The following is a 12,666-nucleotide window of genomic DNA, read 5'->3' as shown; positions in this document are numbered from 1 at the left end:
CACATCCATCTCCCTCTCTCTCTTCCTTTATTTCTTTTAAATCCCATTGTAGGATAAAAATGTAGGTTGGATTGCTAGATAAATTATATATTCTGAGGGGGAGGGGAAAGTAGTTGAAAATAAGATAAACTTTCTTAGCAGTAATTCTTCTTTGAAGATATCTTCTCACAGCATGCTCACTCCCAGTTGGTGTCATGTTTTCAGAGTGAGACAGGGTGGAAGTCTTCCAGCTTTAGAGGTTTTGGGGCTTTCTTCGGTAGTGAAAGTTCACTGTGAGACTCCTACCTTGTTCATCAGGTGTCAGTAGCTGGGAAGATCTCAGTTCCTAGAACACTTTTTTCCTGTTCTCAAATTGTCTAGGAAGCAAGAAGCCCCATAGAACTGAATTATAAAAGTGGCCCATAAAAAGAGTTAATTTTTAAAATATATAGTGTATCCTAAAAAATGGACAAAATATGCATATTGATGTGTGTATGGATGTTCATGTGTAAATTAGGGCTGTCAAGTGATAAAAAAATTACGATTAATCGTGAGATTAAAAAATTAATCGTGATTAATCGCACTGTTAAACAATAGAATACCATTTAAATATTTTTGATGCTTTCTACATTTTCAAATATATTGATCTAAATTACAACACAGAATACAAAGCGTACAGTGCTCACTTTATATTTATTTTTGATTACAAGTATTTGTACTGTAAAAAAATGAAAGATATAGTATTTTTCAATTCACCTAATACAAGTACTGCAGTGCAATCTATTTATCATGAAAGTTGAACTTACAAATGTAGAATTATGTACAAAAAACCTGCATTCAAAAATAAAACAATGTAAAATTTTAGAGCTTGCAAGTCCAAAAATATTATTTCTTTTGTTTATCATTTTTATAGTGCAAATATTTGTAATAAAAATAATATACACTTTGATTTCAATTACAACACAGAATACAATATGTATGAAAATGTAGAAGAACATCCAAAATATGTAATAAATTTCAAAACTGATTAATTGCGATTAATTTTTTTTGAGTTAATTGCATGTGTTAACTGTGATTAATAGATAGGCCTGGTGTAAAACATTTTTATTCAGGCTGAACTGCCAGTGGAAGAGCAATGTTTGTGAGGGTCAGGGCATAGCAGTATCTTTTCTTGAGTTTCGGTTGGTGTAACTCACTGATGAACTTCATTCCACAAACTCTACCCCATATCCTACCTGGTTGTGACAGCCAGTGAGGAACAATTAGGCCCTCTTCTGGTGGAGATTGCCAGCACTTCATTGGGAGTATGAGGGGAGACAGGTTGCTGGTTACCCTTAAAGAAGCCAGGCATGGGTGTTACAAGAATATATCATTTGATGTTGCCAACCTGACCAATTGTAATCTGGTATCTAACTGGCCAGTTTTACCTAAGATAATTTAAAAGGTTGTTGAAAAATGACTCTCAATATCTAGATCCTTGGATTTCCGTTTTCCTTGTCAATCTGGGTCCAGGCCTGGGTACTGGGGAAATGTATCGGTCGCATTGGTGCATGATGTCCTGGAAATAGGTGAAGATCCTGTGTCTGTACTGATATTATTAGCTCTGCCTGCTGCTTTTGATTCTGTTGACGAGACGTTATTGATTTTCCTGCAGGCACTAGTAGAAGTGGGTAAGTCTGCTCAGGGTGGCTCTGTTCTTTTTATCTGATGGATCCAAGAGAGTTTTGTGGGTAAATACTTACGTTCTCATTTCTACAAGATTCTGCTTTATATCATACTACTAGGAATCCACAGTGTTTTCCTATATATACAAGACTTCCCCTTGGATATAACAAAATTCAAAAACAAACCCCCCAAACTATGAGGAATGATGGGGAATAAGAATCATGTGAGATAGCTTCAAAGAAGCTTTGTTACAGATATTTTCCCCTTCTTCAAAGATATGATCATGACAGGATTCCTAATCTTGGAGACTGAGTAGACTGAGACACGTCTCAAATAACATTTCAATAAACATCACAGTAAGCAGTGTACTAAATAGGCCAATATCATTTATTAATCAAGAGGAATTTATTAAGTGGGAGGGATGAAGTAATCACAACGCCATTAGAGAGACATAGACAAACAAACAGAGCATTAAAAGATGTATGGCCTCCTGGGAAAAGCAAACTTTTAAAATCTGTCTACTTAACTAAGAGACATCATGAAAAGAAGCAAACTCTTAAGGCCAGCAATGTTGGGGCATCCCTATATAAGAAATATATTATTCATCATTGCATGACTGAACCAGTTGAACTGAGGAATATTGTTTTGTAAAAGTGTGCAAGGAAGACCACATGGATGTCTCAGACTTGGGGTAGGCTACTGAAGTTGACCTGCCTATGACAACCTGCCTGTGACATAACCCTTTATGTGCAAGTCTGTTATGTCATGGCGGTCAGAAAATGTAACCAGTGAGACAGCCATTTAGACATATGTCTTTTAGGGATGGTCTAATAAATTGGTGTCAAATGAAACAAAAAGTTGGGTCACTTTGTAAGCATTGACTTCACATTAAGGACTTCTTAATTTGTGGAGGCAGGAATCACAACATACAGTCAGGATGAGCCGTTTATTAGAGACAGGATCCACCACTGTCACCTTTGACTGGAATACAGAATGACTTTTGTAATGCCACTTTATACCTTAAAACTTAGGGTTGTGTCACAGAGACCCCCTTGGGAATGTCACCTGATGTGCTGAGACTACCTCTGAGCCCATTTTCTCTGCCAGTTTGGGCCTTGTGATGGGGTTGGGACTCACCACCACAGAGCATCCTGCTGACTCGTCAGGGAATTAGCTTAGATCAGTGTGGAGTGCCCTCCACTGGTGGTGTCCCATCTGTCTCTCGCCCTCTCTTGGTGCCTGGACCCGTGTTGCTCCCTTCTTGCGGCATCCTCTTCAAGACACTGCCCTCCAGCAGTGCCCCCTAGTCCTCGTTCACCCCCTTCCCGGCAGTCTTTCACTTTGCCCAGCCACAGCGGCCAACCACCCCCAAAGTCTAACCCCTTTTTCCAGGGGTCCGGTACAGTCCACTATCTCCACATCCAGTGGCTGGGTGTATGTGCAAGGGGGGGACCCAGGCCCGCCCTCTACTCTGGGTCCCGACCCAGGGACCCTTTGGCTGCAGTCTTCCTGCCCTCCTTCTCTCCCCTTGTCTGCCTCTCTCCCTGGGTCATTTCCCCTTCGTTCCCTTTGCACCGGCCCAGCCCTTCCCTTGGGGCCTTCAGCCTGGCAGATACCAGGCTGGAGTTCCTTCTGCTCCCCTCACTTGCCCCGTACTGCACTGTCCTGGGTGCTAGTCCCCTTGCACAGGAGACAGAACTTCACCCTCTGAAGGCCTGGGAGAGACTCTCTACTCCCTTCCTGGGCAGCCTTTATATAAGGCTGAGCCTGGCCCTGATTGGCTATCTCTTACTCAGCCTCTGATTGGCTCCCTAGCAAGCCTTCTCTGATTGGCCACCCTCCCGCACAGCCTCTCTGGCCTGCTGGAGCCTCCTCTGGTATAGGAGTGGGGCAGCCACCCTACTACAGGCCTCCAGAACCCTGTCTTGTTGAGCCAGATACACTAATCTGCTGCAACACAGACCCATGCCCCCAAAGCTGCAGACTTAATTGAAAACGGCTTAGCAAGTGCTCCTGTGTTTAGCACCCAGATACCCAGCTACCAATGGGATCCAAACCCCAAATGAATCTGTTTTACTCTGTATAAAGCTGATACAGGGTAAACTCATAAATTGTCCGCCCTCTATAACACTGACAGAGAGATATGCATAGCTGTTTGCTCCCCCAGGTATAAATTACTTACTCTGGGTTAACAAGTAAAAGTGATTTTATTAAGGATAAAAAGTAGGATTTAAGTGGCTCCAAGTAATAACAGACAGAACAAAGTAAGTTACCAAGCAAAATAAAACAAAACACACAAGTCTAAGACTAATACAGTAGGAACTGAATACAGGTAAATCTCACCCTCAGAGATGTCCCAATAAGCTTCTTTCACAGACTAGACTCCTTCCTAGTCTGGGCCCAATCCCTTTCAGACCAATGTCATGGCTTATGGCCTGGGTCCAGCAATCACTACACCCCCGTAGTCATAGTCCTTTGTTCCAGTTTCTTTCAGGTATCTTTTTGGAGAGGCCACTTCTTGAGCCAGCTAAAGACCAAATGGAGAGACTTCCAGGGCCTTTTATATTCTCTCTCTTGTAGACAGAAACCCCTTTGTTCTTCTGTGCAGAATCACAGCAACAAGATGGAGTTTGTAGCCACCCGGGCAAGTCACATGTCCATGAATGATTCAGTTTTTTGCAGGCCGATGCCATTGTTTACATGTTAGTTTGAATGTTCCCAGGAAAGCTCAGATGTGGATTGGCATCCTTAAGTGTTTCTTGATTGGACACTTACTGAGAATAGTCCTTTCTCAAGAAGCTGACCAAATGCTTCACTGAGCCTACTTAGACTCAAACACATTGAGATACAAGTACATAGCCAATATTCATAACTTCAGATACAAAAATGATACACACAGCATAATCATAACCAGCAAATTACAACCTTCCTATAGACACTTTTCTTGACCTCTTTTGTACAAGATTTGGTGCAACTATAGGACATTGGTTGCAACAATGATCTATAAAGTCACAGTTCATGTCACTAACGTCACATTTGGTATTTGATGGCTCGGTTTCTAGAGCGTGAAGTTTACTCACTCTGTGAATTGAAGTTATTGTCATGGGAAAATTTACATTCCATGACACAGGACTTTTTACTGGGATTTGTGATGGTGGAAATCATGTAAGCACTGTGGGAGCCAGCTGTGACTGCTCTACCCTCATTAATAGGCTGAAATAGCCACCAAATGAATGGAAACAGACTCAGGCAGAAGGTAGTTAGGTATTTTTTGTGGGAAGCATTTAAAGAGATCCATGTGGACCTGTTTGCAGCTCACTGCAAACCTTTTCAACTTGCATTTATAAGTCTTTATGGTACACCTCTGTCAAGGTTCCTTCCCCACTCTGAACTCTAGGGTACCGATATGGGGACCTGCATGAAAGACCCCCTAAGCTTATTCTTACCAGCTTAGGTTAAATGCTGCCACCACCACAGTGTTACACAAAGAACAGGGGAAGTGCCCACTTGGAAACGTCTCTCACCCAAAATATCCCTCCCAAGCACTACACCCCCTTTCCTGGGGAAGGCTTGATAAAAATCCTCACCAATTTGCATAGGTGAATACAGACCCAAACCCCTGGATCTTAAGAACAATGAAAAAGCAATCAGGTTCTTAAAAGAGAATTTTAATTAAAGAAAAAGTAAAAGAATCACCTCTGTAAAATCAGGATGGTAAATACCTTACAGGGTAATCAGATTCAAAACATAGAGAATCCCTCTAGGCAAAACCTTAAGTTACAAAAGACACAAAAACAGGAATATACATTCCATTCAGCACAACTTATTTTATCAGCCATTTAAACAAAACAGAATCTAACGCATATCTAACTAGATTGCTTATTAACTCTTTACAGGAGTTCTGACCTGCATTCCTGCTCTGGTCCTGGCAAAAGCATCGCACAAACAGAGAGAACCTTTTGTTTCCCCCCACCCAGCTTTGAAAGTATCTTGTCTCCTCATTGGTCATATTGGTCAGGTGCCAGCGATGTTATCTTAGCTTCTTAACCCTTTACAGGTGAAAGGGTTTTTCCTCTGGCCAGGAGGGATTTAAAGGTGTTTACCCTTCCCTTTATATTTATGACAACTTCCAAGAAGACTGAAGATGTGCTGAGACACATCGTGCCCCTGGGCCCTGTACCATGTCAGGAACCAGACTGTTAAGGTGAAGACCGGTAAACTGGGAGAGGGTAAAGTAAAGTGTGTCTGCAGTCATGTTCTCCTTTCCTGTTAGGCAAGTAGTGGTAGACAATGTCATGTGAAACAGAGCCTTTTCCCACACCTGCAAACTTTCTGTTACAAGAGGAACAACCCAGTATCTTCCTCCTTTTTTATACAGAACCTGTTGGCCTACTTGCATTTTGAATCAGGAACATAAGATTTGGGAAACTAGGCCTCTGTAAGTTGGGCTTCTCTTATCTCCAGAACATTTGTGTGTAGCTATTGTTCCTGAGATACTAAATGTCCTGAGTGTGAACTTCTTCTATGTGGGCTTCCCATTCCCATCCATGGTAACTTCAACTAGTGCTGGTGTAATAAGTACTGTTGAAGATTGTCTCTGGCTTGCAACAAGGACACAGAGGCCTGGATATCAGCCATTACCCAGATGTGATGTTGGCATTCCTGTGATCCTTGCTTCTCTTGAGATATCTGAGTCTGTCAGGAACCCAGATGACTGACTAGATTAATTCAGTCAATACACACTGCCACACTTAGTCACCAAATTCTTGTTCAAATATGCAAATTACCAGAAGATTCAATACAGAGCTCCTCAGAGTAATATTTTTGACAGGAGTGTATTGGAGGATAGATGGCTGTCTCATGGAGACTATTACTTTTGGTCCTTGTGCAGAGGCAATGTGTCATTTGAAGAGAGCCAGCAAGAGGGGCACATAGCCTGGAGAATCAAAGGACATGTAGACCACAGTAAATCATATTGAGTTTACTAGAGGCTGACTAGAAGGTAGGGACATCAGCAAAGAATATCCATTATTTTGATAGTACAGTATGGAAGGTGGAACCAGAGCTGTGGTGTTAGAAACCCAGATACAGCTCCAAATGGGAGCTCCTTACCTACCTACAGTCAAGAAAGAGCTGGCTGGACAGCTCTAGGGAATAGTGGTGGTTATTGGTTATCACATGGGAATGAATACTTCCTCAGAAAGCTTTGAGCTAGAATACTTCCATCCTGTTTCCCATGTTTCGGGAGCATGAGACCTAGAACAGTGATGATCTCTTTAAAGAAAAAGATTAATTTTTTTGAGGAAAAGCCAATCTGATAATTTTCACATGTGAGAAATGAGAATCAAGAGGTACAAAACAGACAAATATTATTTTTGTACAACCTTTTTTAAATTTATTATTAGGGAAACCTTAAAAAAAGTTGGCATTCTATTGGCAGTATCACTAATCCAAAAGGTGTTTGTCTGTTGCGTATGTTTAACTTGTAGTGTTTAGTTTTCTCAGTGGATGTGTTTTTTATAATAGTATGTGATAATACCATTGTCTGAGCTGAATGAGCTGGAATGATTCCATTTTGAACTTGCAAGCTTCCGAAATGCTTCTCATCTCTTCTTGCTATTGTTCCCCACACCACCACCGCCCAGTACTCCTTACCCTAGACTACTTAGCTCAAATTCACACAGGGCGTAACTTTGATAAAATTAATGGATATGCCCACAAGAAGTGAGTGATTCATTTATTAGCTTTAAATGAAAAACAAAAACCTTTTAATTGAGCTACCAACATATGCCCCTTAACTGAGTAATTACATGATGTTATTGTTATAACCCTCATCCTTCCTCATCCCTCTCCTCCCTCCTGTTTATTGTTCTCACTCATCACAATTACAATTAGACTATAATTTCGTTGAGGCAGGAAACTATTTGTTTTCAACTGAATTTGTAAAATACCTAGCATAATTTTTGTTTTCTGAAATTATTATTATAATAACTAAGTCCATGGGATGAATTTATTACAATGAAAAGGGCTTCCTAAATTCTGCACTACTTTTAAAATAGACTTATGGCTCTCTACAACACTTCCAAATTATTCCAAGGAACTTCTTTCTCCTAAAATAGATTTAAGCAGAAGAATGGTATACTTGGTCCTGCCTCACTGCAAGGGGTTAGACTAGATGACCTTTGAGTCCCTTTCAGCCCTACATTTCTATGATTTTATAAATGTTATGATCTTCTCATATGCTGCATAGAGCTAAAATCACCTTTGAAATTAATTCTGCTGAAAAATTCAGCAGTGTTCTGTTGAAAAGGCAGTCATCTGTGATATCGTTCTTCATAATGTTAATACCAGTAAATCAACCTTTATCAATAGACAGTATATCCCTAATCCTTCTGATTGGTTCAAAAACAGGAAAAGTAAGAATTTGGTTCTAAGTTGTCATGGCAGTAGATCTTCAAAAGCTTTCTGTGTTGTCTTGTGATGTGAAGAGCTCTTTCAGGCTTGTGATTCCAGAGTTTGCACTTCAAATTTTCTGTTCCTCATACATCTACTTATAGACTTGATGTCCAGAATTGCCTTCTGTTTGTTTATAAAGGGCAAAGCATATGGAATATAAAGTAGGAAATTCCCTTCTGTAGATACTGGTTCTATGGTTCCTATCTCCCTTAGGTGTTGCAATGGTCCCCTCCAGCTCAAAGCTGAAGTCCTTGTAGGACAACCCCTTGTTCAAACAGAAACATCTTTTATAACTGTGTGATCTCTGATTTAGTTCTGAAGAGAGAGCATTAACAGGAGGTATGCTTTTCAAAACTGTTAACCTATTGCAAAATGTACCTCAGAAAAAGAGGTTGACAATTTATTTTTTCTGTTAAATTGTTCAAGTGATGAAGAAATATTACTTGAAGCTTCCACTATATTCACTTCTCTTTTAAACTTATTTTTTCATTACATTTGCAGTGACTGTTGTAGGAGTGTCCACAAATTACACATAAGACATTCATACATACTTGGCTGCAAATCTAAAGCTTTACAGCCCTCCTACCAAAAACATGTAGTGCATACGCATATTAACATAGAGTTGTGTAAGATACTGGCCAGATTCTCCTCATATTAGTATGTTTCAGTCATTCCTGACAAAATTTAAGAACAATGGTTTCCAACTCTACATGTTACTACCATAGCATATGTGAAAGAACTCTTTACAAGGTGCAATTAAAAAGTGGATCCAGAAGCATAGGAGCAGCATGAAGAATCCAGTCTGACAGGCTTTGCAGGATAGGGCAAAGGCTCGTTACTGGTGCCAAAAGATTGAATTTTCTTCATTTAAAAGGTTTAATTTTCTTTTCTTCTTTTCTTAAAAATATTTCCAGGGGGCCTGGATAGCTCAAGGGGTTGGTAATAGGATACAGAACCTTTCATCTCTAGGTCACCAGTTCGCATCCAGGTCAGTAGTGACCAAAAATTGTTACCATTTAATGGTTATTCAGTGACCTATATGAAATGAGTTGGTGGAATCCATTTAGTTCTAATTCCAAGAACAAGTGTCTTCCTTTTTAGCAGTCTGAACAGAGAGACTGGTTTGCCCTCTCAATTGAAGATGTGAGATGTGGACAGCAGTTTTCCTTCACAACAATTATGTATTTATTTATAACAATAACTGTTGTTGTTGTTAATATTCTGGTGCCTGTGCTGGATCTGTTGTTAATCCAGTACCTGAGACAACCACTACATTCGTAAAACAAAACAATTTTTTCTAATTTATATAGGACATGGAAATAACCCATACCTTCCTCTCTTGATAGCTCTGTTTTCAGATTTCTACACAAAGAGAAAATTTTAAAGGGAGGAATAAAGATCAATATAACATGTACTGGAGATTCTGCATTCAGAAATAAAGTCAAAGGCACCAGCTGACCTAGAATTTCAGATAAGCATGCAGTGATAAACAGTGACATCGACCAACTCAGTCTTGTAATGAATTCCAACAATCCACGCATTACTAATTTTCATTTTATTCTCAATCTCATCAGCCTAGTTAGCAAGAGATTTACATTTCTTACTGGATGAGATAAATAAATCCTTGTCTCCTTCAGCCCTTTCCTCAGTCTCTGGAGAATAGCCTTCCAGTGTCCAGAACCTCACTGTCACCCCTTCAGCCTTTTTACTAAATAAAAATACTGATTGGAGTATACAGAAATTTCTGTAGGAACTTCATATTTTCTATTATAAAGATCTTAAGAACACAAGCATACTTCCCCTAAAGCTATCAATAAGAGTAGAAGCCACTAAGGAAGAAATTCATTCCACTTTTAAAAATTAAACTTTTGATTATTTGGGTGATTCTCAGTTTCATTAATGCCCCTTTATGCCATGCTGTCAATGGAAAGAGTCCTTAAAGCAGACAGAAAAGACCTCTGAGAATAGCCAGTGTGCAGGGGCCTGCCCAGATAGTGTAAAGCTGATGTAAGGGCTCTATACTGACCTTGATCCTAGGCTGTGGCATAGGGGTCATACTGGGGGCTTGGCAGGGGTGTAGCTGGAGTGTACTGTACTGTGGCTATACTGTGCTTCCCAGGACTCATAGGAGGCTCTGGGAAAGAGAGAGTAAATTTAAGCAGCTTTGAGATTGCTCTTACCTACACAGGGGGCTGGGTAGACCCCTGCATGGAGCAGAAAACAGGGAGTGCAAAGGTAGATTAAAGCCAGCTAAAACTACCTCCACAGCCCATTTCATTCCCATCCCACTGCAGGAATGGCATCACTGAGAATCAGGCCCATATATTAAATTTTGTTCAGTGTATTAAGATTCAACTGCTCCTTACAAGGTCCCATATAGTATTCTGTCCAGAGTTCAAAACAAATCACAAATAAACAATACATCAGTAGATTTAGTATCAGAGACCTTGGGGAGAAATGATTGCTTTGCTGTTTAGCCAAGCACACTCCCCATAATTTTTTTGTAGCTTTGACAGGCTCATGAGTTATTTACTGTATATTAGAAAAACCAACCTCATGTTTCTACTGTAGATTACTATTGTAACAATTTGCCTCCAGGGAATAGTGTAGGCAAGTAGCTGTAAATTAATGAAAGAAAACCCTGTGTGATCTTGGTATTGCTTAGCTAACTCAAGGGTATCATCCCATATCCCCCAGCAAAATCTACTCACTGGGTGAGTTAAAAATCACAGATGATTAGTGTTGTGTCTTTAAAGCCCTGCAGGACTTCATCCTCAAGAGGGAGAGAGTTCTCTCATCTGTGGAACTTCAGAGCTTCAAAAGAGGAGAAGGGGAAGGAGCCAGTCTTCAGTTTCCCCCATCCTACTGCATCACATACTGGTGGTGATTAGGGGTGTGTGTACACCACTAATGCTTTGCCCGCACAACTATACCGGTATAGCTGTGCTGGCAAAGTCCCCTAGTGGAGACACAGCTTATACTGACAAACGAGTTTCTTTGCTGGCATATTTAAACCACCTCCCTGAACGACATTAGGTATCCTGCCAAAGTACTCTTTTGCTGGTATAACTGCATCTACAGCAGAGCTTTTGCTGGCATAGCTTTGTCATCTAGGGGGGTATGGTTTTTTTCAAACTTCTAACTGACATAGCTATGCTGGTAAAACTTTGTCATGTAGACTAAGCCTAGGATAAATTTTCTGGGGGATTTGTTAAGGATTGCTACAATATACAAGACCTACTGTAAGCAATTAATAATACTTCATGTGGTAAATCAAATGTATTCCTCCCAAAGGAAGTCCTCTTCCCCGCATCCAGCAACTGCTTTGCAGGATAGAAATCTAGCTTTTCATTGATAACTAAAACCCTGCGTTATTTTGGAAGATACTTTTTTAAAGGTATTTTAATAGTCAATTTAATCCCTGTTTAGTCTATTCCAAGAGCTCTGTGCTCTTTTGCATTTGCTGTTTTGATCTCTTCTTTTATCAACTTCCCTCTGTAGATTTTGGAATTGTTCATTCACTGATTTTGAAAAATTGTTTCATTTAAAATAAGTTTACTGAATTGAACTCAATAAATGAAACAAGACTGGAGCTTGAAATAAACTATGTTGATTCAAATAAACACATATGGCAAAACTGTCTTGCTTATCTATGCAAAGAAATTAATCTTTGTAATAATAATGCATGGATCTATAAGGCAATAAAGATATTATATAAAACTTGAATAATCCTTTTAATGTAGTTCTTGGTTTTTAAATTTTGGGCATTGTGTTTTCAGTTTTAATTTCACAGGCATATTGAACAAATCTACATGTCACCAATCATTTTTAAGTTTGCACACTATAATTTATTGCATCTTTAGATTATTTTAATTTTCTGAATTTATATTTAACATTTATCTCTCTTTTTTTATAGAGCACATCAATTTAAGACTTCATCTTACTACCATCAGGTTTCTATTTTGTTCTTCATTTAGTTATTTTAGTTTTTCTCAATTTTTTGTTGTTCTTCTGGGTAACTTTAAATATTTAAAGGAATAGAGTAACACTATTGTCATTAACATATTGCATTAACATTTTGAGTATTAGCTTTTTAATAAAAATTTAGATTGATTAAGCATTGATAAAACAATGTAATTATTTTACTGTCATAAGTACTCTTACACTTTTTTCTTTTTCCCCCTGTATTTGTGTACTAGGTGGTTGTGAATGCCCTTTTAGGAGCAATTCCATCCATCATGAACGTGCTTCTCGTTTGTCTCATATTCTGGCTAATTTTCAGCATCATGGGAGTAAATCTGTTTGCTGGGAAGTTCTACTACTGTGTTAACACCACAACTGATAAAAGGTTTGAAGTCGACAGAATCAACAATTTTAGTCAGTGCGAGGAACTCATAAAAAACAATGAAACTGCCCGATGGAAAAACGTGAAAGTAAACTTTGATAATGTAGGATTTGGGTATCTTTCTTTACTTCAAGTAGTAAGTGATCACTCTTTATATACCTCTTATTGCTTATATGTAATAGTAAAAAGCGATTTCCCCCCCCCCATTTCTGGGTACTAAA

At 39.2% G+C, this 12,666-nt stretch overlaps 1 protein-coding gene across 8 annotated transcripts in view; it reads left to right on the top strand.

The window, feature by feature from the left end:
* LOC140895606 (sodium channel protein type 1 subunit alpha) overlaps nt 1-12,666 on the top strand; it is a 181,912-nt gene that overhangs the window by 147,368 nt on the left and 21,878 nt on the right. For all 8 annotated transcript variants that reach the window (XM_073305722.1, XM_073305718.1, XM_073305720.1 and 5 more), the window contains one exon: nt 12,300-12,581. In XM_073305722.1, coding sequence (XP_073161823.1) covers nt 12,300-12,581 — 282 coding nt within the window. The remainder of the gene's footprint in view (nt 1-12,299; nt 12,582-12,666) is intronic.

The sequence above is a fragment of the Lepidochelys kempii genome, chromosome 11, assembly GCF_965140265.1.
Source record: "Lepidochelys kempii isolate rLepKem1 chromosome 11, rLepKem1.hap2, whole genome shotgun sequence".
Classification (NCBI taxonomy): Eukaryota; Metazoa; Chordata; order Testudines; family Cheloniidae; genus Lepidochelys; species Lepidochelys kempii.
Note: the sequence above shows the minus strand (reverse complement) of the source record. Positions and strands in the feature narration are given on the sequence as shown.